Below are 22,813 nucleotides of genomic sequence, written 5' to 3'. Positions count from 1 at the left end.
CATTTTTAATTAATTAATTATTTTTTATAAAAGGCTGATGGTATATTGTTGTTGTAAATGTGAAAAGTTGAGAACAAGGCGATCTAGAACTTTGAAATCGATACCATAGGGGTGTGCATGTGTGCGTGCGCGCGCGCTAGGAGGCTGAGGGGTGTCAATGGCAGTTGCCAGTATTTTACTGATCCGTCAACAGCTAGCCTAATTAGCTGTAAAATCTTCCACCTGTTGTTTCTCTTTCGTACCACTTACTTTTCCAGCCTTTTGTTATCTTCGTCCCAAATTACTGGAGACAATAAATCCCAAATTAGCCACTATTTCTCCTGAACCAAATGAAATAAAATCTCTGTTTAAATGTTTGATATGTTTTCTTTATTCTCTTGGGAATAAAATGTAGGCTTATGAGATTTGCAAATTGGAATTGGTTTGCTATCACTTTACTTCAATTCACTTATTTATATAGCGCCAAACCACAACAGTCACTAAAGGCAATTTATGTTGTAAGATAAAGATCCTACAGTACAAAGAAAACCCCTTTGTCTTTGTTTTGCTAGTAAGAGCAGCTGCACCTAGGGGCAGTGAAAGTCGTCACATGGAGATGTAGCATTGTTGTTTATTGTACTAGTCTCATGCCTCTTTCTTCCCCTCTTCAGGCCTCTTGCTCTTCCTCCGAGGATTCATCAACTATGCCAGAATCCGCAAGATGGCGGACACTTTTGCCACCCTGCCCCGTACCCGGGTCCTCTTCATCTACTAAACCCCTTCATTCTTTTTTTTTTCTTGTTTCTACAGTGAGACACACTGTTAAGCGTTATTCAATCAGATAGGGAGAAAATATATATGTTTTTCCTCCCTCGGCCTAACATGATTTGGACAATATCACGTCTGTTGTTCCCTCTTGGTGTAAATCTTTGACTGCTGAGAAATCTGTAAAACCCTTCAGCTGTTAGTGGTGAACTGTCAATTGCTATTTTACAATTATGAAGTGTGTAGTAAATGTATAAATGATGCCTTATTACAATTTTACCATCTATTGGTATCTGCAGCATGCTTGGTTCCCTCTTTAACCACCAGGGGGCAGTCTTGCTTTTTGTTCTTCTCTTTTTGGTGGGGGAGTGGGGCACAATTGACTTCTAATGAAGTCATTTGTATAGATAAAGGTGTTTCTCATCCCAGGGGTCAATGGATAATTCTGGGGTTATGGGTTGATTTGTGTAATGTAAAATAATATATTTCAAGTACCAATTTAATGCTTTTAACCTTTTTGACCAATGCGTTTTGCTCTTTGTCAAATGGTACACAGTTCAGGTAATATAGGGCTGTAAAGGGACAATTATTAGCTTTCTGTGGGTTCGAGGCTAAAAATATGGGAGAACATTTGTGTATATCCATAGAAGATCAGGTGCCAGGTTACTCCAGAGCATTTTTCCTCATCTATTTATAAACACTCCATGTCCTCACTGTAATTAGGAATGTTGTTTCCCCATTTGCTTTATATGTATATCGGCCTGATCACCCCTATATGCAGGGATGACCAAGCTTGAGGGATCACTGCTTCGCTTAAGGACATGTTGCTAGTCTGACACTGGATTTAGATGTGCAATTGGACACTTCGGTTCAAATAAATGACGCCAACGCCCTGTCTTAGTCACTGGCACCCAGTTGGTGTCCAGAGAGAGAGAAAATGTATTGCCAGATGTGATTTTCAAATTCTACTCTTAGGAGTGAGAAATATATTCATTAACGAGAGTTTTTCTTTGATGTAACAATGAAATAAACTTTTTTTTCATTAATGTGGAAGTGATTTTTTTTTTTTTTTTTTGGTTCACTGCTGCACTTTGTTTTCACTGTATTGAGCCAGCTACTTAAAAAAAATTTAGGACATCATTTTGTGTTTTCAGTGTGGAATTAGAGAAGTTTTTTTACAAGACAGTGCAGTTCTGTGAAAAACTACACACACGCTTAAAGCTTCCGTAGGGAAAGTGTGCACCAGGTGTTGGTAATAAAATGCACTTGATTACGTGATCATCAGCAAGTCTGAGCACCAATGTAGAAAGCAGAAGTTTGAAATATTTGCTTGTCTGGTGCATTCAGTGTGCACATCCAGCAAATGCACCTTAGGGTCAAACTATGCAATGCTTGTATGATTACATTTTTTTTTTTTAAATATAAAAACTAATCACAACAACAGTCACTTCAAGGTGTTTCATACTGTAAGTTAAAGTAATACAGAGAGGGCTTGAGCAAACAACCTCCTTTAAGCAAGCACTTGGTGACAGTGGGAAAGAAAAACTCCAGTTAATCCGTTTAGAAAGCTCTGCACACCTGAATCAATAACACGTGGCCAGGAGGAAAGAAATATTACAAAAAAAGTGTACATGTATATAGATTATGACCTTACACTGTTTCGCCATTATTTTTAATGAAATACGTTTCAGTCCAAGCTACCTTTGTTAGGTACAGTAAAACAATTTTCACACAATCACGCACAGTAATATATACTACCACTCACAAAGGCAGAATGCAATCCACCAATTAGGAAGTACTGACTAGACACAAACTGGACTCAAAAACAACAGTAGTTTTTGTGATTGATTCTCTAAAAGCCAGAAGAAAAGCAAACACCCATTTGTAACATTTATCAGTAACATCCAGATCCAAGGAAAATATCCATTTAACATTCTAAAAACACCATTTAAAAATTAGTTATTACTATTGCGAAATGCTTTCTTTCATCCAGTCGATCATGTGCAATACTATGAGAATGCAAACGACATCAAAATCTATCAGTCTAGTACAATAATCCCTACAAAATAGGATCATATGAGAAACTGCAACATTATATTCAGAAGTTCACCATTTAATCCTGTGGGTGACAAAGTCTGCAAAGTAAACATCTAGAAAGCCTCTCTTTTCTTCAATAATAAATCATGGTCTCCTCTAGGTGGTGCTGAAACGTGTTTGATACCACAAAGTCAAAGGATGCTATATCATATTTTATATAATTAAAGTGGGCTGCTACTGAATAGTCGCTATCAAGCCAGTGAATTGCACTTTTATGTTCAATTTTCTAATGGTTTTACCTATATGTGCTGCACATGTGATCACACTCCTTATTGGAAACTCTTTACCTGTGTGTGGATGACAGAAATACATTGTTTTATTAGTGCTGTAACACTGGGTGCACACTGGTAATTTAGTTAGAGATGAAAAAGTTCATTACAGTACAATTAAGAAAACATCCAAACAAGCACAATCTGTTTGGAACAGCTGGCAGTGAAAGCCTCTTCTCTCAAAAAATGGCAGCACAGCTTAGGTGCAAAGTTGTATCAGAGTGAACCACAAAACATCTGGAACAATGTGCTTTGGACTGATTAGACCAACGTGTAGACATTTGATCATGAATGCCACATTTTATGAAAGCCAAACACAGTATGTCAGCACGGTGGAGGAGCGGTGATGATTTTGGCTTGTTTTGGAGCAACATGGCCTGGTCATCTTGCAGTCACTGAGTCCACCATGAACTCCTTTGTATACCAAAGTTTTCTAGTCAAATGTGAGGTCATCCGTCTGTCAGCTAAATCATGCAATAGGACAAATGTCCAAAGCACAGTAGTAAATCTACAACAGAAGGACTGAAAAAGAAAAAAATCAAGGCGTTGCAATAGCCCAGTCAAAGTCAAGACCTTAACCTTAAGAGAGAACCTCAATGAACTGAACCAACGCCCCAAATAATACTGACAGACAATGTGAGAAACCGATAAAGTCAGACGGAAAACAGTTATTTCAAGTTGTTGCTGCTAAAAGTGGTTCTACAAGCTGTGGAATTAGTTTTCACAGAACTGTACAGTGTCTTTTTTTACACGAGTCTGTGCTCCGTTATTGGATACAAATATCGAAACTAAATTACATTGGATACTTTTTTTATCCAGTCATTATTGTGGAGTTCACACCTTTTTATCCAGCCACATAGAGAGGAAAACCGTGCTTGCCACAAAGTTTAGCTACTGACACGAGGTGTACTTTTAGCTGTGCTAAATTTAGCATACGAGACATGTGTGCACAAGAAACAAGATGATTTACTGGCGGTGGCTAATTATACATGTCAGCAGTGTTTTACCTTGCAACTGAACAGGAAGTGAAGGTCACCCCACCTGGAAGACTTGTCACATCAACTGAAACAGACGTTGGCTTTTACTGGAAACCGTAAATGTCGCACAGTGTCACATTATCTCTCAGGCCGCCCCCCCCCCAACCCGACCCCACCCAACGGCTGGATATTGACTGGCCTCCAGTGGGTCTCAGCTGACTCGACACTGGCTCCATTCAGATCCTTTTCACAGCTCTCAAAAGGAAAATATCACTTTATCTTTTTTTATTTTACAGCATGCAAATAATATATGCCACCAGGAGTAGAACATGGAAGTTTAGTTAACGGCCTTCGGGGTGCGCTTTGCCTCATGGCAGGTAGCCCATGCCATTTTTGAGGAGTAATTGTTAAACAATTTCAGATTTAATGACATCAAGTTTTGAATTTGACACAAGTGTACCACCTACTGCTAAATGGTGTCGACATTTTTCAGCAAAAGTTTATCTTCCCTCTGAAAACTGATTTACCCTGCTGTTTACCTCTGTCTTGACGCACCACTGGTTCTTTTTGGAAATCTTATTTCCTGAAGTAATTTTTTTTCTTTTGCAGTGTACACATTGTTAAATAGAAACAGCTGGCGCTCTGAAAATACAGACGTTCTGTGGCTCTGTGCTGAACATCAGAACTTTAAACTGTATCAGCTTTACAAAACATAGTACTTAAGTAATTCAAGATACTGTGTTTCTTTCTAAGAAGGAGGAAAAAAGGAAGGGGGGGGAGGGGTGGACAAAAGGGCAAAGGTCATAAACCAGACCTTCAGCACTGGTCTGCTGAATCCCCACGTCACCAAATGACCTTGGATAAACAAACTTCCCTTTGCCAGGTGCAGATAGTTTAACTGTTGACAGTGTTTTAGCTGCAAATCCCCAAAAGCACACAAACAGCAAAACTTCCCTGTCGTCCACATTGTGCCTCAGTCTACTCAAAACACTCTGTAATGTCATTCCTCCTCTGCTCCAGCAGGGTCACCCAGTGCAGGTGTTCTTGTTATCCAGATGTCATTCATAAAATAACTCTATTGTGCCAAAACCTGTCTGTGTCTTGTCAGCTGCCGTCAATTTACAGAGACGGAAGTATTTCTTGGAGTAATGGATGGGAATTATGTGTGCTAGCCAAGCGGCTGTGCTGCTTGCATGTTTTAGCTATCAAAAGATAAGAGGAGTCTTTATGATTTACAGAGAGTGTGTGGGAGTGAGCCATCTTTCCAAAAGGACATGCTTTACTTATCTGGTTTCTGTAAGGTTGATTTTTTTCTTCTTTTTTTTAAAAAAAGTTTTCATTTACACGATGAGGAGCCTGAAACAGGGAGTTTTCAGAAGCTTTGTCTACCAGCTGAATTTTGATTACCTCTACAGAGCTGTTACGATGATCTCAGCAAAACTAGAAACAGTGAACCAAGTACTTCAGCAGAAACAAATCAATTTACACTAACTAGACACTTTACTAGTAGTAGGTGGAACCGTGTTTTTCTTTCTAAATGGCCTTAATTCTTCGTCCTATAGATTCAACAAGGTGCCAGAAGCATTCCTCAGAGATTTTGGTCAACACTGGTTGCAAAGATTGGTCATTCTACCCTCACCTGTGGCATCAACAAACCATTTTTGTTTCGGGACCTGGTGCTTATAGGATACTTTCTCTTTTTTGGACTATTCTCTGTGAGTCCTTCAGTTGTCTTGATCAGGTCTACATGATCTACAAGTACACTGAGCTCCAGTCATGTGATTGGCCGATTAGGCGTTTGCATTAAAAAGCAGTTGAACAGGCGTACTTAAAAAAGTGGCTGGTGAGTGTATAACACCTTGGACAAAGCCAGCCCAATGCTTCCTACAGTTTTCCTTTATTATACCAAAATAAAGTTGCAGACATTAAAGTTTTAGGTTTTTTTGTACTCTCATCCTACCTTTGGGCCCTAGAGCAGGGCACTTTCAACCACTCTACTAAAACTGCAACAGCTGTTGCCAAAGTGCAAATCTATTACTACCACATAAAGGTAAAATAATAAATTCCCCCACTAAAATCGGAAGCATCAGTTTAAATTATACAATCAATGAATAATGAGAACATTTGTGTTACTGTCAAAAACATGGGAGGAAATTGTACCCCTGGGTCATATGGAATTGCTTTTCCACACAAATTGGATAAATTAATTAACCGACTGATTCATTACATTGTCGCAAATGCAAATTCATTTGCAGTGTGGGCACAGAATGAAAAAAACAACACAAAACAGCAAACAAATAAAACCAAAACCAATAAATCACACACAGTCCACAGCAAAACAGCATGACACAATGCAGTGGTAAACAGTAGGCAGATTTAACTTAGTGCAGACAAAAATACAAACGCTGATGTGCACTTAGAGGTTGGAAGGCCAACAAAAAGCTCACTGATAGGCCCAACAGCTTTACACTACCTGGAAAATATGCTCTCTTCTGTTAACTGGAATGGGCAAATTTGATATGTTATCTTTAGCAGACGAGACACCAGGAGAAAACACGATTAAGATAAGTTGTTTGCTCCTGCATTGATTTGATCACAACAAACTGACACGCTGCTACAAACTTTTAACATCCTCATTTATTTAAAGCCACAATATCCTGCCAGAGATTCCCCATCACCTTAGACAAACTGCACTCAGCCGGAGCCTCCTGCTGTCAGTCTGAGTTTCAGATGGGAGGTTCCCAGGATGTGGGGAGGATGTGGGTTGCATCCAAATGATATGTCCTTCTTCTTCCTCTTCTTCGTCTTCCTCATGTCTGTGTGTGTGTGTGTGTGAGAGAGAGAGAGCGACTGGGCCATGGGGGGAGGAGTGTTATCATTGAAGTGTGAGTCATCCTGACCCTCCCCTCCTCTCCCTGCACTTTATGTGGCGTGTGTGTGTGTGAGGGAGGTGCATTTATGTTAAACGGGGATGCTTTGAATGCATCAAAGGAGGCTATGATAGTGAGTATGATTTATTATTCTGTCCATGTGTATCATGGCGGATGGCGTGAGCATCCCTGCGTGATGTGAGCGTGCAAGGTTGATAAATCTGAGGTGAGTCATCCACAGGCCAGCATCGCTTGTTACCATGGGTCACGCACAGCAGGTACCCCACCTCTCCATGTGTGTGTGTGTTTTTTTTTTACTCACCTCTCTTCCTTATCCTCTTCCTCCTCCATCTCCTCCTCTTCTTTTCCCTCTCTGACTCACAGATGACTCCCCACCACCGCCACCGATGACATCATCACCCCCTCCCAAACACTTTGTTGTGGTGAATCATACTGTACGTCGAGATTTTCTCCGCTCGGCTCCTCAGCCAGCCAGCAGGATAGACCCAAATGTTACCCGTTCATTCATAAAATCCTCCTAAAGTCGCTGAAGCGTTCGTCTCTTGACGGCTGACTCCTCATGTTTGTTGCTTGAGTGACGTCATCCATTTTAACATTTATACTGTAATGGAATAAAATGACCCTCTGATTATGTTCGGGGAAATATGCTCTGCTTTGGACGCCCATGCGAACGCACTTGAAATGCCACTCCCCCCCCCCTCAAGTAATCATCAGCTTGTTTGAAAGCTTGTTCAGTTTTTGGAGTCTGGGTTAAAAGTACACATTAAGATTAAGAGTAGTCTCTTAACTGAGAATTCTATATCATTTAAGGTATCTTGGGTGGGAGCCAGAATATGTTGCCTCTTTTCCACGTTGATATGAGTACAGTGGTAAAATGAAGTTCATGTTTCAACACTACCTAGGCATTTTTCATGGCTGCTGTGACTCTGACTCTTATATATTGATTGGTTATATGTTTTACAGGAAATACACCATTGTTCTCCTGTCACTCAATCAATAATGAATACAATGTGCCTGTATATAAAAAAGGCCAGTACACTAAAAAAGTGCTGTCTATGTGTCTAGCCCACCCAATCTCAGCCATTTACCATAAAAGTATCATATTCAGATTTCTTTCAGTCGTTAACAATAATGTATTGTCATCACATCTCCTCCTCTGGTGGAATAACCGACCCTGGTTTCTTCCACAGACTGCTGACAGCTTACGTTCTCCAGATGTTTCTAAATTTTCCGTCACAAAGGGCGAACTCGCTGTGTTGTCTGCGTTGTGTCGTGCCTGTGAATGCCGTGGGTTAATAACACGCGGACAAATCAGACCCGCAGAGATGAAGCGATTCAGTGACGTCAGAGACGAGAGCGTGAAGTCACCTGACTTCTTTGTCTTCAAACTACTGTATGTATCTGCTCCGCCTGTCGTCTCAAACTACATATGGATGCTCGACAAGGCGGTAGATTGATACGTCTATCCTTAAGATGTGAGGTGCCATATAGTTTCTGTTATATTTTATTCCCATTTTTTTAAATTGTAGTTGCTGAACTGGAGAATGTGCTTAACGCAGCATCTAATTTCTCTCCTCAGCCACAGTTTTACGCTGCAAGTCAATTTTTTTCTTCACAATGGGACACCTCAAACACACTTTCTGACAACAGCCTAATTACTGTAACAAATCACTGCTCTTGGCAGTCTCACTCATATTTGACAGCACATGCTGTAACCATGGCAACAGTAAATCTTCCACAACATGCTCTAAAAAGCAATTGTGAAACGAGCTCACATCTGAGCTAAAACCAGTCATTACATCTGGCAAGACTTTTTTTTTCTTGCCTGCTCTCTGTGGCGATGAATTTCAAATAGATGCCCTGAATCACGTGATATGAATCTATACTATTCAATTAAAAAAAAAAAAACTGCTACTGTTACAGTGTTTTAATGAAATGTATGTCATCGTACTGCGTGACAGTTTGTGTGTCCTGGCGTCGTAAGTCCACCTGCCGTCTCTTCCTCGGCTTGCAGGGCTTTTTGTGAATGGAGGCTTGCTGTGCTCTGACGGTAGGATGGATGAATGGGAGGGAGCGGCGGACAAATGAATGAGAGCGATGGAGGGATGTGTGTGGCGAGATAGGGAGAGGTGGAGGCTACGTCACATTACGTTTCCGCAGTGCATCAAGGGAACTAGTCTGTCTGTGACTCATACTGTCAGGATGGGGGGGGAGGGGGTTGGGGGTGGCGAGGTAGAGAGAGAGAGAGCGAGAGAGAGAAGGGCAGAAGGAGGAGGAGACAGAGATGAAGAGGATGAGGAAAAGAGAGCAGGAAAGGAGGGGTCTGGTCTTTTTTTGTCCTACCTTTAGCTTTTTTCTTTTCCACTGCTCCATCCCCCATCAGTGATGTAATACAGGTGACCTATTCATCGCTGGGAGGAAGCCTTCCTCGCCTCTCCTCCTCTATCCCCGCTCTCATTTTCTCTCTCTCTCTCTTTCTCTCCTCCCTCACTCCTTGCTCAGCTGACTGACTGAATGCATGAATGAACAGGTCTCTCTCTCGCTCTCCTTTTAACGAGGTGGGGGGAGGGGTGACACAGGAAGCTGTGAGGCAGACCAGAGCAGGAGAAGAGGAAAGAAAGAGTGATAAGGAAGAGAGGGAGGAGAGAGAGTTCCCATGGCGTCTGATACATATCGACTGCTGATCTCATCCTTTACGTGCGAAGCCGTCACTATCGTCTGTCTAGCCGTACCCTATATGCGTAAGACACAAATGGATGCAGCTCAATTCATTGAGAAATACATGTATGTTTTCTGAGAACTCTGTCTGACTTGGAAACTTCTTATATCTGCCGGCTTTTCTAAAGTGCACCAGTGAATCAGAATTTGTACACACATCAATGCATCACACAATTTAAAGTGTATGTAGCAGTTCTAGATAAAGATTAAAAACACTGCTACCCCTATAAATGTGAAACTCTTAGGTGACTTCTTGACCTTTGAGGTCGCTGGGATTAGAGCTTGTCCAAGATTTTAAGTAGATGCACCTATGGTATCAGTTTCAAAATCCTACGTCACCTCATTCTTGAGTTATGCATTCACAAGATTATTGAAAACTTGACCTCTGACCTCGAGGCCGAGGCCACTGAGATCGTCGTCCAAGGTTTTTTGTACATGCACCTATGGTATTATTTTGAAAAGCCTACAATGCCTCATTCTCGAGTTATCGTATTCACAAACTTGGGTGTCCACAGTACCCCATCGCCCTTTCACGGCTGAAGGCTAAAAACCTGTATTTGTTATCAAACTTTACACTGTGACAACTTCCACATGTCACCTAGCCCTATCAAGAGGAAAAAGTTAAAAAAAAAAAAAGTGATAACTTACCACATGGTAATCTGCTGACAGCTCAGAGGTGAACACAGTGAGCTAAATCACCAGAAGCAGATTACTTTAATAGTCCCAGAAATCCACTTCCACTGCTACCATAAACAGATCCCAAAAAATCAGTTTAATGTTGGATAAAAGTAGCTGCACCAAATTTTCCCAGATGAAACAGTTTATCTAATAAAATACTTACTTTTAATGGACTTGAAGCTCAAACTGCTGGAGACCCGACTGCCCGGGTCCACGCATGTTTGTCGTGGACGCGTACGTGTAAAGTGTAAAACTATTTGTAGCCTCTGGGGGCAACATTGTAAACAGCAGGTCTTTGTCTTCTGTAATTTCCTACAATTGCAGACAAACAGAAAAATCTTATAAGAAGGTAAATCAGCTACACACAAATGCTAAAAATTTTGAGACTACATTTCAGTAAAATACAGTCTGTTCCCTTGCACATGACTAAAGCCTTCCCCCAAAAGAAGGGATTATAAGTCCATACCTGCTTACTTTGCCATATAGGCTACATATGTAGGAGTTTGTACGCATGTATGTGTGCCTGTGTGTGTGCACATGCTCATTGCCAGCCATCAGACCCTGGCTGTCTCAGCCTCCACCTTGTATGAGTCAGAGCTGCAGTACAGTGTGGGAGAGGCGGGGATTGGATATCCTGCTGGTGGCTCGTCCACACACTTGCACGCACACAGACACACACTTTTGTATTATTATTCATGTGAGTGCTGCCAACAATACATTCCCAAACCTTCAGAAGTGAGGACCAGCAAAATATCCACTTTGAGTGTCAAAAACGCCAGCAGTTCCTCATAAAGTGAGACGTTAAAGAACAACACAACACATGAAAAACTTCCACACGTATGCAGAAAGACATACAGAGAGCAGCAGCGACATATATGTCTGCATTTAACACAGATAAGGAGACATACAGTGTGCACACGTATAGACACATACACAGCATGCTGTCACATCCGGCCCTGCGCTCCACAGTGTGGCCTATAATTAGCTGCCTGCAACGCTGACTGCCTAGAGATGAGATGAGCTAACCAGAGAGAGAAGGAGAGGAAGAAAAGGAGATGAGCTAACCACATGTAGGTAGATGCTGTTTCACTGAGTGAGGAGGAAGAGGAGGATAGACAAAAAATAAAAAATAAAAAAGGGAATGTAACCAGTTAGAGGTGAAACTTCATAAATTGAGAGCCACCTATGATAGCAGATAGACGGAGCACCCTCAAAGGACATCATCCCAAATCTGTTACAGAACTATGGCTGCACACTCTGAGTGTGGGTGGCCCCAGCACGGATTAAACGCCAAACCCTAACAATCATTCTCAACTCATTCAGATGTACAAGGCATCCAAATGTGGGATTGAAGATGTGTGCATGGGCGCGCGCGCGCGTGTGTGTGTGCATGAGCCTTCCTCGGCACATACTCAGAGACTGGAGCATTTTTATGAATGGGGCTCCAGCAGCCAGTGCGATAAAGTATGTCACAGCACTATAATGAGAGCTGGGATGGTCTCTTAAGTAGCACAATTTCATCTGTATAACAAAGGCAGGCTTGAGACTCGGCTGTGAATGAATGAGTCAGGATCGACGTAACCCGGCTACATGGGCAGGGGTGGGGGTAGGATGGGCCGGGGGGGGGGGGGTGAAGGAGAGAGGGAGGGGTTTGTGTATGACTCATACTCTCACTTTTCTCATTGTCACTCCACTGCAGTAGGACTGTAGAACTTCTGGACTGCTGTGGGCTCTCCCTCTGCCTCTCAGCTGGATCCACAGCTTCTTCAATACTGCATTTTCACTTTTGTCAATTTCCACATTTTTATAAGAACTGCACATCTCATTCTGCTTTGACGCAGGTAACGAAGGCGATCCGTACCTCACAAATGCATTGGCTCTGATGGTGGGTCAGTGTTTCACAAATGCATACTGCGCAGCCAAAACTTGTCACAACGCACTGAACTTTTTCCAGTCGGGAAACTAATACCCTCATTTTGGTATTAATTCATGGTTAAATACATTTGTGGTGCATAAGGCTTCAAGAATGAATACATTTGCTCACCTGTGCAAACATAAAACCACGTCTGCAGTGATATATAAATATTTTTCTCAGTGTGAACCACATTCAGCTTTAATAAAGAATGGGAATGAGCTGATGTGGAAAACACAGCATGCTCAAACTGTGTTAATCACATAAGTTTTCCATACCTGAACATGTCGCGGCAGCAGCAAACTGTCCAGGAGACGCTGCTGGTTTTTTTGTTCAGGTGGTAGGCGTGGCTAGTTTTCAGCCACTGTTTTACCACCAGCAGTTAGTTTCAGTTCAATGATTTGTTGCTAGTAGCAACCACTGCTGGTGCAGTTTGCTGTTTAACTGGCTTTGGCTGTGCCCCAAATCCCCCCCCCCCCTCCCTTGTTTACTCACTACATAAAATATACACAAGACTTTACGGAATACCACATACTTTCCAGCAATCTCTGCAGTTTGATGTGGTACGGCTGTTAAAGATAATCTGCCATCTGATGAATGTCCTTCACGAAAACTCACTGTATTCTTTTTAACCCTACGTCTTATCCTATGAATCTAACAGATAACCTTGATTTTTATATCTAAAAAAAATCATCGCCACCACCACCACCACCACCACCACAAAAAACACGTATCCGGTAATTCTATAGATGTTGTATGCCTCTCTCGTCCAATAACATCCAGCTTGAAAGAAAAGGTTTTCCTGGACTGCTGTTGAGGTGGAAAAAGTCATCCACCTCTTAATCATGAAATGTTTTTTGCTGTCAGAAAAGGGACACAACACCGTCTTCATAATGACGTTTGGCGGGTTACTCATTGTCATTTTGTGCATCAAGCTCAGCTATTGAGCTGTGCAGTGGTCTCGGTTTAACCAGATTGGTCAAAACCGACATGCTCATGAGTGTGCAGCTGACAAATCTGCAAGAACTGCATGACGCTATTGTGTCAATATGGACCAAAATCTCTGAGAAATGCGGATCTCATTAGTTTGTTTGCAGAACATAAACAGCATGTCATGTAGCCATCCAGTCATAGAGTAATGGAAAAAATAGAAAAGTTAAAAATTTAAACCTTCTTCCTTAAAACCAGCAGGACACAAAGAGATGAGAAACCCAAATGATGATAAGTATGGATAAAGAAGCAGACAGATAAAAGAAATAACCCCTTTGAGATGATTTTGCAGCCGAAAGCTTATTTTATTGTCAGAGGAAGAGCTCCGTGAAAAAAATAGGACATACATTTTTCAAAATAAAACACCTGGAAAGTGATTTAAATTACGCAAAGTTCCTCTAAAGTGATCATATTGCCTGCACAGTAATGGGTAACACCAACATGCAGCCCCAGTTTGATTTAACTCTTTTTAAGAGACCTGTTAGGAACAGCTCAGACCTGTATTTATTTCAAGTGTGCTCATGGCAAAGATGACGGAAACTACGCAAATCTGATCAGTGAACACACATACATACACACGTTTTGCTAACCTGATATTTTAGTCAGCTGTTCAAGGACACAAATCCAGGAACTAAACCTCAACACAGCGATTTACCAATACGCTTGCTGTTTTAAAAATCCCCCAGCTATGCAGAAGATTACATCACACCGGGTCTGTCTTCATAACTTGTGCAATGATTTAGAAACGCCATTTGAAAAGCAACATCCAAATAAAAAACACACTTCTCAGGATGATCTCGTGTCATAAATCACAAGGAAGTAATTCATTCATGATTAGTGCTCCACTTTATAGTTCCCTTGAGCAGCTTTCTATCAGACGGTTTTTATTATTTTACCTCCTGAGACGTTTTGACAAATTCACTTTCCAGTCCAAGAGACACAACGTGTGAAGATCTTGATGGGAATGGAGCTGGTGCGACTAAGAGTGAACCAAAACAAAGCACTTAAAGATAATCTTTGTTTTTTATGAGCTCATCTCTGTATTTGTAGACTGTTGTTGAAATAGTCACCAAACCTGACTTATTAACGACTGTGATTTATTACTTAAAACTTCTGTAAGAATACTCAATAGAATTAGCTTTGTGTCAATTTCTTCCCATCAGGCCAAACCCTGAGTGCGGTATTTATTACTGGGCATGATACTGTGCCGTTAACAAACAAAACTAAATAAGTTTCAACATGAAAGCAATTTCAGCTTTAATCTTTTGTATCAGATGGATGGAAAGATTATTCTGCTTTCATTAATTTTTTTTGCATTTAATGATTAAAAGGAAACTACATCAAACATGGTCCAAACAAAAATTGAATTTCACATGTCTGATATGGTTTTAAAGATGCATTTCTGTTTTTAATAACCTAAACTGACGAGATCTCATTGTGGTTGACCCCAAGCAGCAACTTCTCCTGGTTGTTTTACGGCTTTGCACCTGTGTACGTAATTGTACCACAATTTAGCTACTAAAACCAAAAAAATATGTTGTCCCCTGGGGAAAAAAGGTGTACTCCATTAACATTTTGTAGTAATAACAGTAGAGACGAGCATGTTTCACCTACCATTTTGCTTCAGCTTATATGAAAAATAGTAACGTTTATTTCCTTACTTTTCCTAAGTAGGTGCTACTTTTATGAGCTGACAGGTCAGCTGCTGACAGATGTGAAGGGTCACAGGAACAGCAAGTCATTGTGAAGCAATGACCAGAGGAAGCGAGGAAGAGGAGAATAGAGGTAATGAAGGTGTAATTTGCTAACCATCTGTGAGGTGCCTGGTTGCCCCGGGGGTTTCCTCTTCTCCGGAACTTCCCCTCCGCAGGGGTACAGGTGCTGGAGAGAAGAGGAGGTGGTGAGAGGCGGCTGGTAAAGTGTAAAGGAAGGGGTGATGCAGGAAACGTAAGGGGGAGATGGGAGGAGGGTGAGAAGGACAGATGGATTAATCAGACAAGCAACAAAACAAAGACAGAGAAGATAGATTCTTATTAGATTATTTGGAAGGAAAAAAAAGACACAACAGGAAAGTTAATTGCACTTAAGAGGTTTAATGTAAGCCTCTCTTTTATTTCTTTAAAAAATACCCAAAGGTATTTTGAAATTTTCATGTATTTTATAATACGACTGAAGTACCTTTCAAATCTTGTAGAAGGTATGGTGGTGAAGATAGAAAACAATTTCTAAGCGTCTCCATCTGTAACTGCCAACTTTCTAAACTTCTAACTCATCCCCATCAAATCTTCTCCTTCTGCTTATCCCACAACAACAACCCTGCCTTCAGAGATTGAGTCAACCCTTTTTGCTGTTAGTATTAGCGTTGCTAATTTAGCGATTAGCTATTTAATTAGCTATAGCTTGCCCCTAGTTGAGCTTTTACTTCTACAGTACACAGATAAGGGTTTACAGGATCCCATTACCAAACAAATGAACAAACAAAAAAGCAATAGGCCAGGGAAAAACGAGTGGATGGAATGTTGTGAGTGGCTACTGGCAGTGGCTGTGAAGTTGATTGGCTAGAGAGCAAGGCTAGAGACAAAGTCAGCAAGCCCCTGGTAACCACCAGTCACTAGGGAAAAATAGGTATTCTACAACCAGTTGGCAAGTACTCATGGGAAGCTGCTTGCTGTTGCTGGTTGAAATGGTTGGTATATGGTGCTGCACTGGAAAAAATCCTTGCTATTGCTGTAGTTTGTATGGATAACACTGAATCCTCTGCACACTCGCTAAACTGTGAAGAGAGCAGCGCAAACCAGAAACGGAGATCATGTGCCTTCAAATTAAAAGTTCAATTTTTTGAATCAGTTGGTGTCAGCAGTAAGGTACAACGCGTTGAAGGCAGAAGGTCTCCATTTCCAGTATGTATTTTTTCAAGTTTTACTATTTCTTGGTTGCAGTTAGCGTGTGTTTTCAGAATAGCTTGGCATCTTTTATACAAACAATGGGTGATCACAAGGAGGTTTTTGATGGAGAACCATATGTGCAACTGATTTCAACCAGCAACAGGCAGCAACCTTTCACCAGCTGTTTGGAGAACACACATTTTTCCCTTGCAAGTGGCAGTTGCCAGTGGGTTGCCAACTGGTTTCTAGGCTTGTGTGCCTGAGGGCTTAGCTGTACATATGTGAGTGCATAAGGCTGGTAGCTATCCTCTGGGTATAAACTGAAAATAAATTAAAATAGAGGGATAAGAACTGATTCTTCAGGAATTAAATGTTTTTAAGTGGAGAGTACTTTTAGATTATTTAGGTATAGGTATGTCATGGCTGACAGTGTCTATTTCCGATCAAAGAACACTGTTCCCACAAAGCAAACTAGCAAACAAACAAAACAGTTTCTGTAGAATAATTTGGTTTGAAACCACTTTGTTACAATCATTGGTGTAAACCTGACCCCAATATTTTACTTGCTTTTCTAAATGCTAAGTGTTTCTCAGGGGGACTCACTGCAGCAAAAGCAACAGCAGCTAAGCGTGCACAAACCAAAACCACTGAAACTTAACTAACATGAACAAAATTAAAAGGAGGCAATCTCTTGTGACTGAAAATTGAACCTCACCTCGTTTTATATCGCTTGACTTTTTGTTTTGCAGTTTTCCTTTTCCTTTATGACACCAGTGCATGTTTAACTCAGTTCACACCACCTGCACATCTGAAATGCTTATTCTCAAAACTCTGTTTTTAAGCAGATTTAGTTGCTACTAAGTATTTTGTATCTTTTGTCATCCTCCCTGCCCTATAACCCCATCTTACCCTATAAACTCCTCACTTCCCATTGAACATGCAGGCAGCTGGAGGTGGTGGTAGTGATGGTGGCTGGGCTCCTTCCTGCTTTGAAGCACTCCAGTCAGCTGTGTTGCCTCTGACTGGCTCTCTCTGAGGGGCTTATAATGGCTTTAAGACGCCCTAGCTTCCTCGATAATGACTGCTTCCTCTGCTCTCGGCCTGGCAGGCTGGCTCGCTGGCTGACTTGCTGGATGTGTGGGTGGCTGGCTGGCCACCTAACAAACTGACCAATGCTCAGTTCACATCTGCAGTATTATAACTACACTAACTACACTAACCGAACACAGGGAGGGTCTGATCAAACCTAATGAAGTTCTGTGTATCCTGTAAATCAAACAATCAGGCAGCAACCAAGTTGTTTGTATTGCTCTGTAGTTTGTTGTTTTTTTAAACTTTGCTTCAAGCTTCTTGTGAATACTTGTTTGCAGATTATTAAATGAGTAAATATGAGCTGTTGTCTTGCTGGTTAACTGAGGGAATGGATAGTTAATGCGTGACTCTTTGACTGACTGGGATGGTTATAAGCTGGCTCCTTAAGTAGCTGACTTATTGGCTCAGGAATGCAGCAGGTGGCTCAAAATCTGAATGGTTTTGCGGTTATGTGTGTGTGTGCGTGCGTGTGCACATGTGTGAGTTTTGTGTGTATGGGTTTGTGCCCGAGTGCGTGTTTTTTTCCCATGGTTGAAACCATTGAGCTTGTCTGCAGGCCCTCAGATTTCTTCTCTAATCTGGCATGTTTCACATTCCCAATTTCCTCTGCTGATGCATGCCTCCTCTGCTGTTTGTTCAATGGGAGACTGTAAAGGGGAAAGAATGACAACTGCCTGTCTTTCCAACTCTGTCTCTCTCTGCTGAAGCTGTTCCTGTTTTCACACAGTCAGATTAGGTGAGGCATGAGCTCCTGCTCGTCCACCACGTCCGTAACACTGACATGCAATGCAAAACTTTGCTGCACTTCTTACTGCTGCTAAATAGTCAGCTAAGATATTAATCTCAGAAGGCATTTGGCAAAATAAATCAGTCATATGTCAATGTAATTTACATAAGAAAGTTAATGGAAAAACATTAACTTTAAAAAATATGGTCTGTTTGTGGCACAATGAAAGCTGGAATCCAACCACATAACAAGTGTTCATGCAGACATGCACACACACACACACACACACACACACACACACACACACACACACACACACACACACACACACACACACACACATATAGAGCCACTTGATCATTAGGTAAACAAAGGGCAGCGGAAGCTAAGGAACACTCTATCAGCAGGTTATCTACAGTACTGTTGACTCTACTATCCCTTATCTATTACACGAACTCTATACTTTCATATAAACATGCTCCAGGTATGTATGCGTTCCACATTTGGATAAACACTCACATGCTATAAGAGTGTATATATGTTACCCCGTGTGTTTCCATCTGGTTTAACAGTTGAATATGTGCGCGACAGTATGTATTTGTATGTGTATGGTTTTCAGAGTGGGAGGGTTTGTGAGCGTGTGTGTTTTGCTGAGGTCGAGAGGAAACAGCAGGACAAGTGAATGTGACACCAGCATTTTCTGATGCAACACCATGGCTGGATTCGCTGTGTTTGTGTAACACATTTTCATATCTATTACTTTTCCTATGAAGCTGAATTGCACTTATATGGTTAAGCACGAGATATATTTAAAGTATTTTCTTGATTAATGTTGATATGCTCTGGAGTGTTACAGAACCTTTCTCTCTCGCACTCTCTCAGTCCTGTTCAGACAGGATTAGTATTTGCTCAGGCAGCTATTCTTTCCCATAAAGAGAAGCAACCCATCCTGGTTAGATCATATAAAAGCTGGATATAACTAGTGAGTTTAAAAAGAAAGCACTACCCGAAACTTGCTTTATTTTTAATGACCTGCAGGGGGCGACACCTCTGGCTGCAAAATACCAGAGGTGTCAACCACTGGTGAGTATTATTACAATGAGTATTCTCCAACTGGTTGCAAGGGGTTGCTGGAGGTTAATATATTATCAAGCTTTTTACAACTACATGAATGTACTATTGCTGTGTGATTTATTGCTATTACTGAAGGCTACTCACCATACCAATACCACTAGATTTTTAAATCTTAATATAAAATGAGTAACAGTAGCGTGGACATTAGGTAAGGCTGCACTTTTTGCATCGATCTCATATAGAAAACTATTTTGCGCGTATACAAAACAGGTCCGCGGCTCCGAACCGTAAAGGGACCTTTGGCTTATATGTCAGGTTTGTAGCCGAAAACTAGCTTTACTTTGTACTTACAGCTGGGCTCATCAGGCACTCTTTTTGGCTGCAGATTTATTAATATATTTACATGCTTCATACATGCTATTGCCTTCATATTAAATAATTTTTTGAATAATACTTTTAAAAAATATTTCTTCATGTCATTATGTGGGCGCAAGTATGGCTGACATTGGCCGCGAGATTGAGACACATCCATTAGATCCTCTTAATGCGTGTTTTGTTTGGGTTTCCACCGGCGTGGAATTACCAAAAATAGAGAGGGCACAGCCTAACATATGAAACAGGAAAAGACCCTTTATTTCAACAAAGTAACTGTATTCTAACGGTAATGGTAACTGTAACAGAATATAGTTACTCATATTTTGTATTTTAAATACATAACAACAGTATGTGTATTCCGTTACTCCCCAACACTGCTTACATGTCTATGGTTTATGGGGTACAAATGTTGGTTTCTAGTCCTTCTAATAACTTTGTTTGGGGTGATTTATGGTCACACTTTGGCTACAAACCTGGATATTCTTGAGTCAACAGGTACCTTAGGATTCACAGACATGTTCTTAGCTTCTCACCCAGAGCAAACCTGCCCTTGTTTAATAATACTAGGATGGCGATATACGCCAAATACCTCCTGAATGTGAAACTGAGATGCAAACCAGAAACAAAGAATGCCTACTGTTAAAGTAAAAGTTAGGCCTTACCGCTGCAACTAATAGATTTTAATTTGAAGATGAACAGTATCCTTTTCTGTTTTGCTTTGCACTTTTTACAGTTTCACTACTGCTTGGTGTGTAGTTGGCAAGTGTTTGCAGACAATTCTGTCCTCACCGCAAACCACAGACAATCTGCTAGTGGCCAAAACTAGCACATCTTTGCAACCAATTTCAGCTAACAACGCCAGGAACCTCATACCAACCAGTCAGAGATTACACTTTTTTAGCTAGCGACGTAGGATTATCAGGACGTAGATGCTAGCTAGGGGTAGTACAATAACAGATCCTGTATAAAACAGTAATTTGTTCATTTGTTTACCCACCTAGCTGTATGATTTAGTTTTTGCTAACAAAAATTTTGCTCTTCCTTTATTTTTTAACTTTAGTTTCAGTCATTATGTCACCTTTAACAATAGCACACTCACTTTTTTTGTTATAGTGGCTGACAAAATGAAAAATATTGTGAACTGAAAGAAAATTAACTCTCAACACCAACGACATCACTTTTCACATTTAAATATGAAAAAAACCCAGATACGACATGGTGTTGGGTCCTGTTTTTTGTAACGCTGAGGTAAGTCGTGTCTTGGCTGTAGTGTCGAATTTACTAGACACGTGTTGTGATAAAATCATGAAACATGCTTTAAATTTCCTTTAAAACTACCTGACAGATTTCAGTGTAGGTGAAGTATACTTACTGTTATTTTTCAGAAAATCACACACACCCTGGTATCCTGCAAAATAACCGTAAGTCTAATATCTGATATGTCGCCATAAACTGTGCACTAGCTGCCCAGTTTGTTTAGTGATATACCAGGAAGAGATGACATGCAGGTCTTTCAAGGATATCCCAAAGTGAACCCAAATACACCAGAATTTATCAGATGTTTGCTGAAAGTACTGTGTCAACCTTTCCCAGGACAGATTATCAGCAAGAGTTTGCTACATAATAGGATAACAAACTGGGTCAGGCTTCTTTTTTTTTTGTAATCTAATAAATGCAATTGATAGCCTACATATTCTGTACCATATCTCCCAGACTCACCAGTAATTTGGAAGACAAGAATTCCGTGTGTATTTCTGGCCACATGTCAGTTGCATAAAATCAAGCTCACGCCAGCTTTATCAAACTTTAACAATCTTAACACAAGACAGTCTCCTTTCTGTTTGTTAAACCAGACAGTGCCCTCTCTTTTTTTTATTCACCTCACTTTGTGTGTCCTCTCGCTCGCTAACCCTCCTTCTCTTTCTCCGTCCCATCCTCCATGCTAAATGAGAACCAGACGTTCAGCAGACCTAATCAAGATGTCCTCAGCTGAATGAGCCTTATTATGGGATGGGTAAACAGAGAGATCCGATGCTGCTGGGGGATAAAGTCCCCGGATAAACTAGGGTTGATTGAGAGCAATGATACTGACAACGCAGAGTGAACAGTTGTCAGTTGCAACTAACGTCTGTTGATGTCTAAGGAGGAGAAGAAGACCTTTTCAGGACTTCAGAAGCATTAATGTATTCACGTGATAATAAATGGTTTTGATGGTTTCATCTTCAGTTCGATGTGGTCAAATCATTGCATTATATGGCTTCAAACACAGCTCTGGGAGTGTGTAATTATTCTCTTGAATTATCCTTGGGATTTCTAGAGCGGTTTGTGGAGAGCTACAGCTTCCTGTTGATTGCTGATTTGAGTGGCCCTGCTATAAAATCTAGACTGTGCTTGTTTTGTCTTTAATGACGGGAGGCCATTCAGACTAACCTGTACATAAATGTTGGCAGTAAAAAGCTGCATGTCGACCCTGCTGAGTGTGAACCGCGGACTGGATTCCTGATTGCATATATCTAATTCTCGGCATCTACAGAAGGAGTCGATTTCCAAAATGTCTTTGCAGACAAAATGGCCTATGTCAGAAAACAAGTAAAGGTTCAGGCTGTGAGTCAGGCTGTTGTCAGCAAAGCAGTTTTCCCCAACGGTAACATGACATGACCTCATGTAGTGTCTGCTGTGTTGTAATTACTGCTTCAGATACTAGGAATAGAACAATGAGTTTCTTCATTAAACTTTTCCAAGAGTTTTACCTGTTAACTAAAATGGAAAACAGATTGTGTCAATACTAAAGTACGGTGGCCCTGAGAGGTCAAATGCACTGCAACTTAAGAAAACACCAGCAAGTAGAACAAGGCACATAAAACCCAACGGAAGTGTTTTACGGTAGACAGAAACACGACAGAACAGCTGCGGTAAACTAATACCAAACAATACCAAAGTCTGACTGCAGTCTTCATGTTTTAGTGTCTGTCACTTCTGCAGCTGTGCTGTCACATTATCGTCTCCCCAAAATCACTTCTGTTGTGTTTTGTGAGCTTTGTTTGTCTGTTTGTCAGCTTCATTCAACTTCCGTTGGGTTTCGTGTGTATTTGCTGCGTTTTCTTATGTTGTCTTAAATGTTCTTAAGTGTGTTTGACTTTTTCAGTGAGTAATTCATTAAAGGGTATTAGTGAGACAGTCAAAAAAATGTATCTATACATTCATGTTCATGGAAACAAATGAAAGGATAAGATTTTCAGGATATGAAAACCCCAAAACGATTTCTTTGCTTCCTGTTTCAAATTTTTTGATTGATACAATTTCTACACTAGCGCTGATGCACAGGTTTTTCCTGAGTGGTGACACCTATCTTTTAGGAGAAGACTGCATGCCCTCAAGCACCTC

General features: G+C 40.9%; 1 protein-coding gene and 1 long non-coding RNA gene across 4 annotated transcripts in view; one reads left to right on the top strand and one right to left on the bottom strand.

Annotated features, from left to right (window-relative positions):
* Nucleotides 1-1,790, top strand: part of ndfip1l (Nedd4 family interacting protein 1, like) — an 8,885-nt gene extending 7,095 nt beyond the window's left edge. For all 3 annotated transcript variants that reach the window (XM_085175149.1, XM_085175150.1, XM_085175151.1), the window contains one exon: nt 651-1,790. In XM_085175149.1, coding sequence (XP_085031275.1) covers nt 651-754 — 104 coding nt within the window. In that variant the 3' untranslated portion in view covers nt 755-1,790. The remainder of the gene's footprint in view (nt 1-650) is intronic.
* On the bottom strand, nt 764-22,813 carry LOC146510195 (uncharacterized). The gene is made up of 3 exons (XR_014876497.1): nt 20,802-22,813; nt 15,086-15,157; nt 764-10,686 (listed from the first exon to the last, which is right to left on the bottom strand). It is a non-coding gene; the product is annotated as an uncharacterized LOC146510195 (long non-coding RNA).

Source organism: Neolamprologus multifasciatus, chromosome 10 (assembly GCF_963576455.1).
Source record: "Neolamprologus multifasciatus chromosome 10, fNeoMul1.2, whole genome shotgun sequence".
Lineage (NCBI taxonomy): Eukaryota > Metazoa > Chordata > Actinopteri > Cichliformes > Cichlidae > Neolamprologus > Neolamprologus multifasciatus.
Note: the sequence above shows the minus strand (reverse complement) of the source record. Positions and strands in the feature narration are given on the sequence as shown.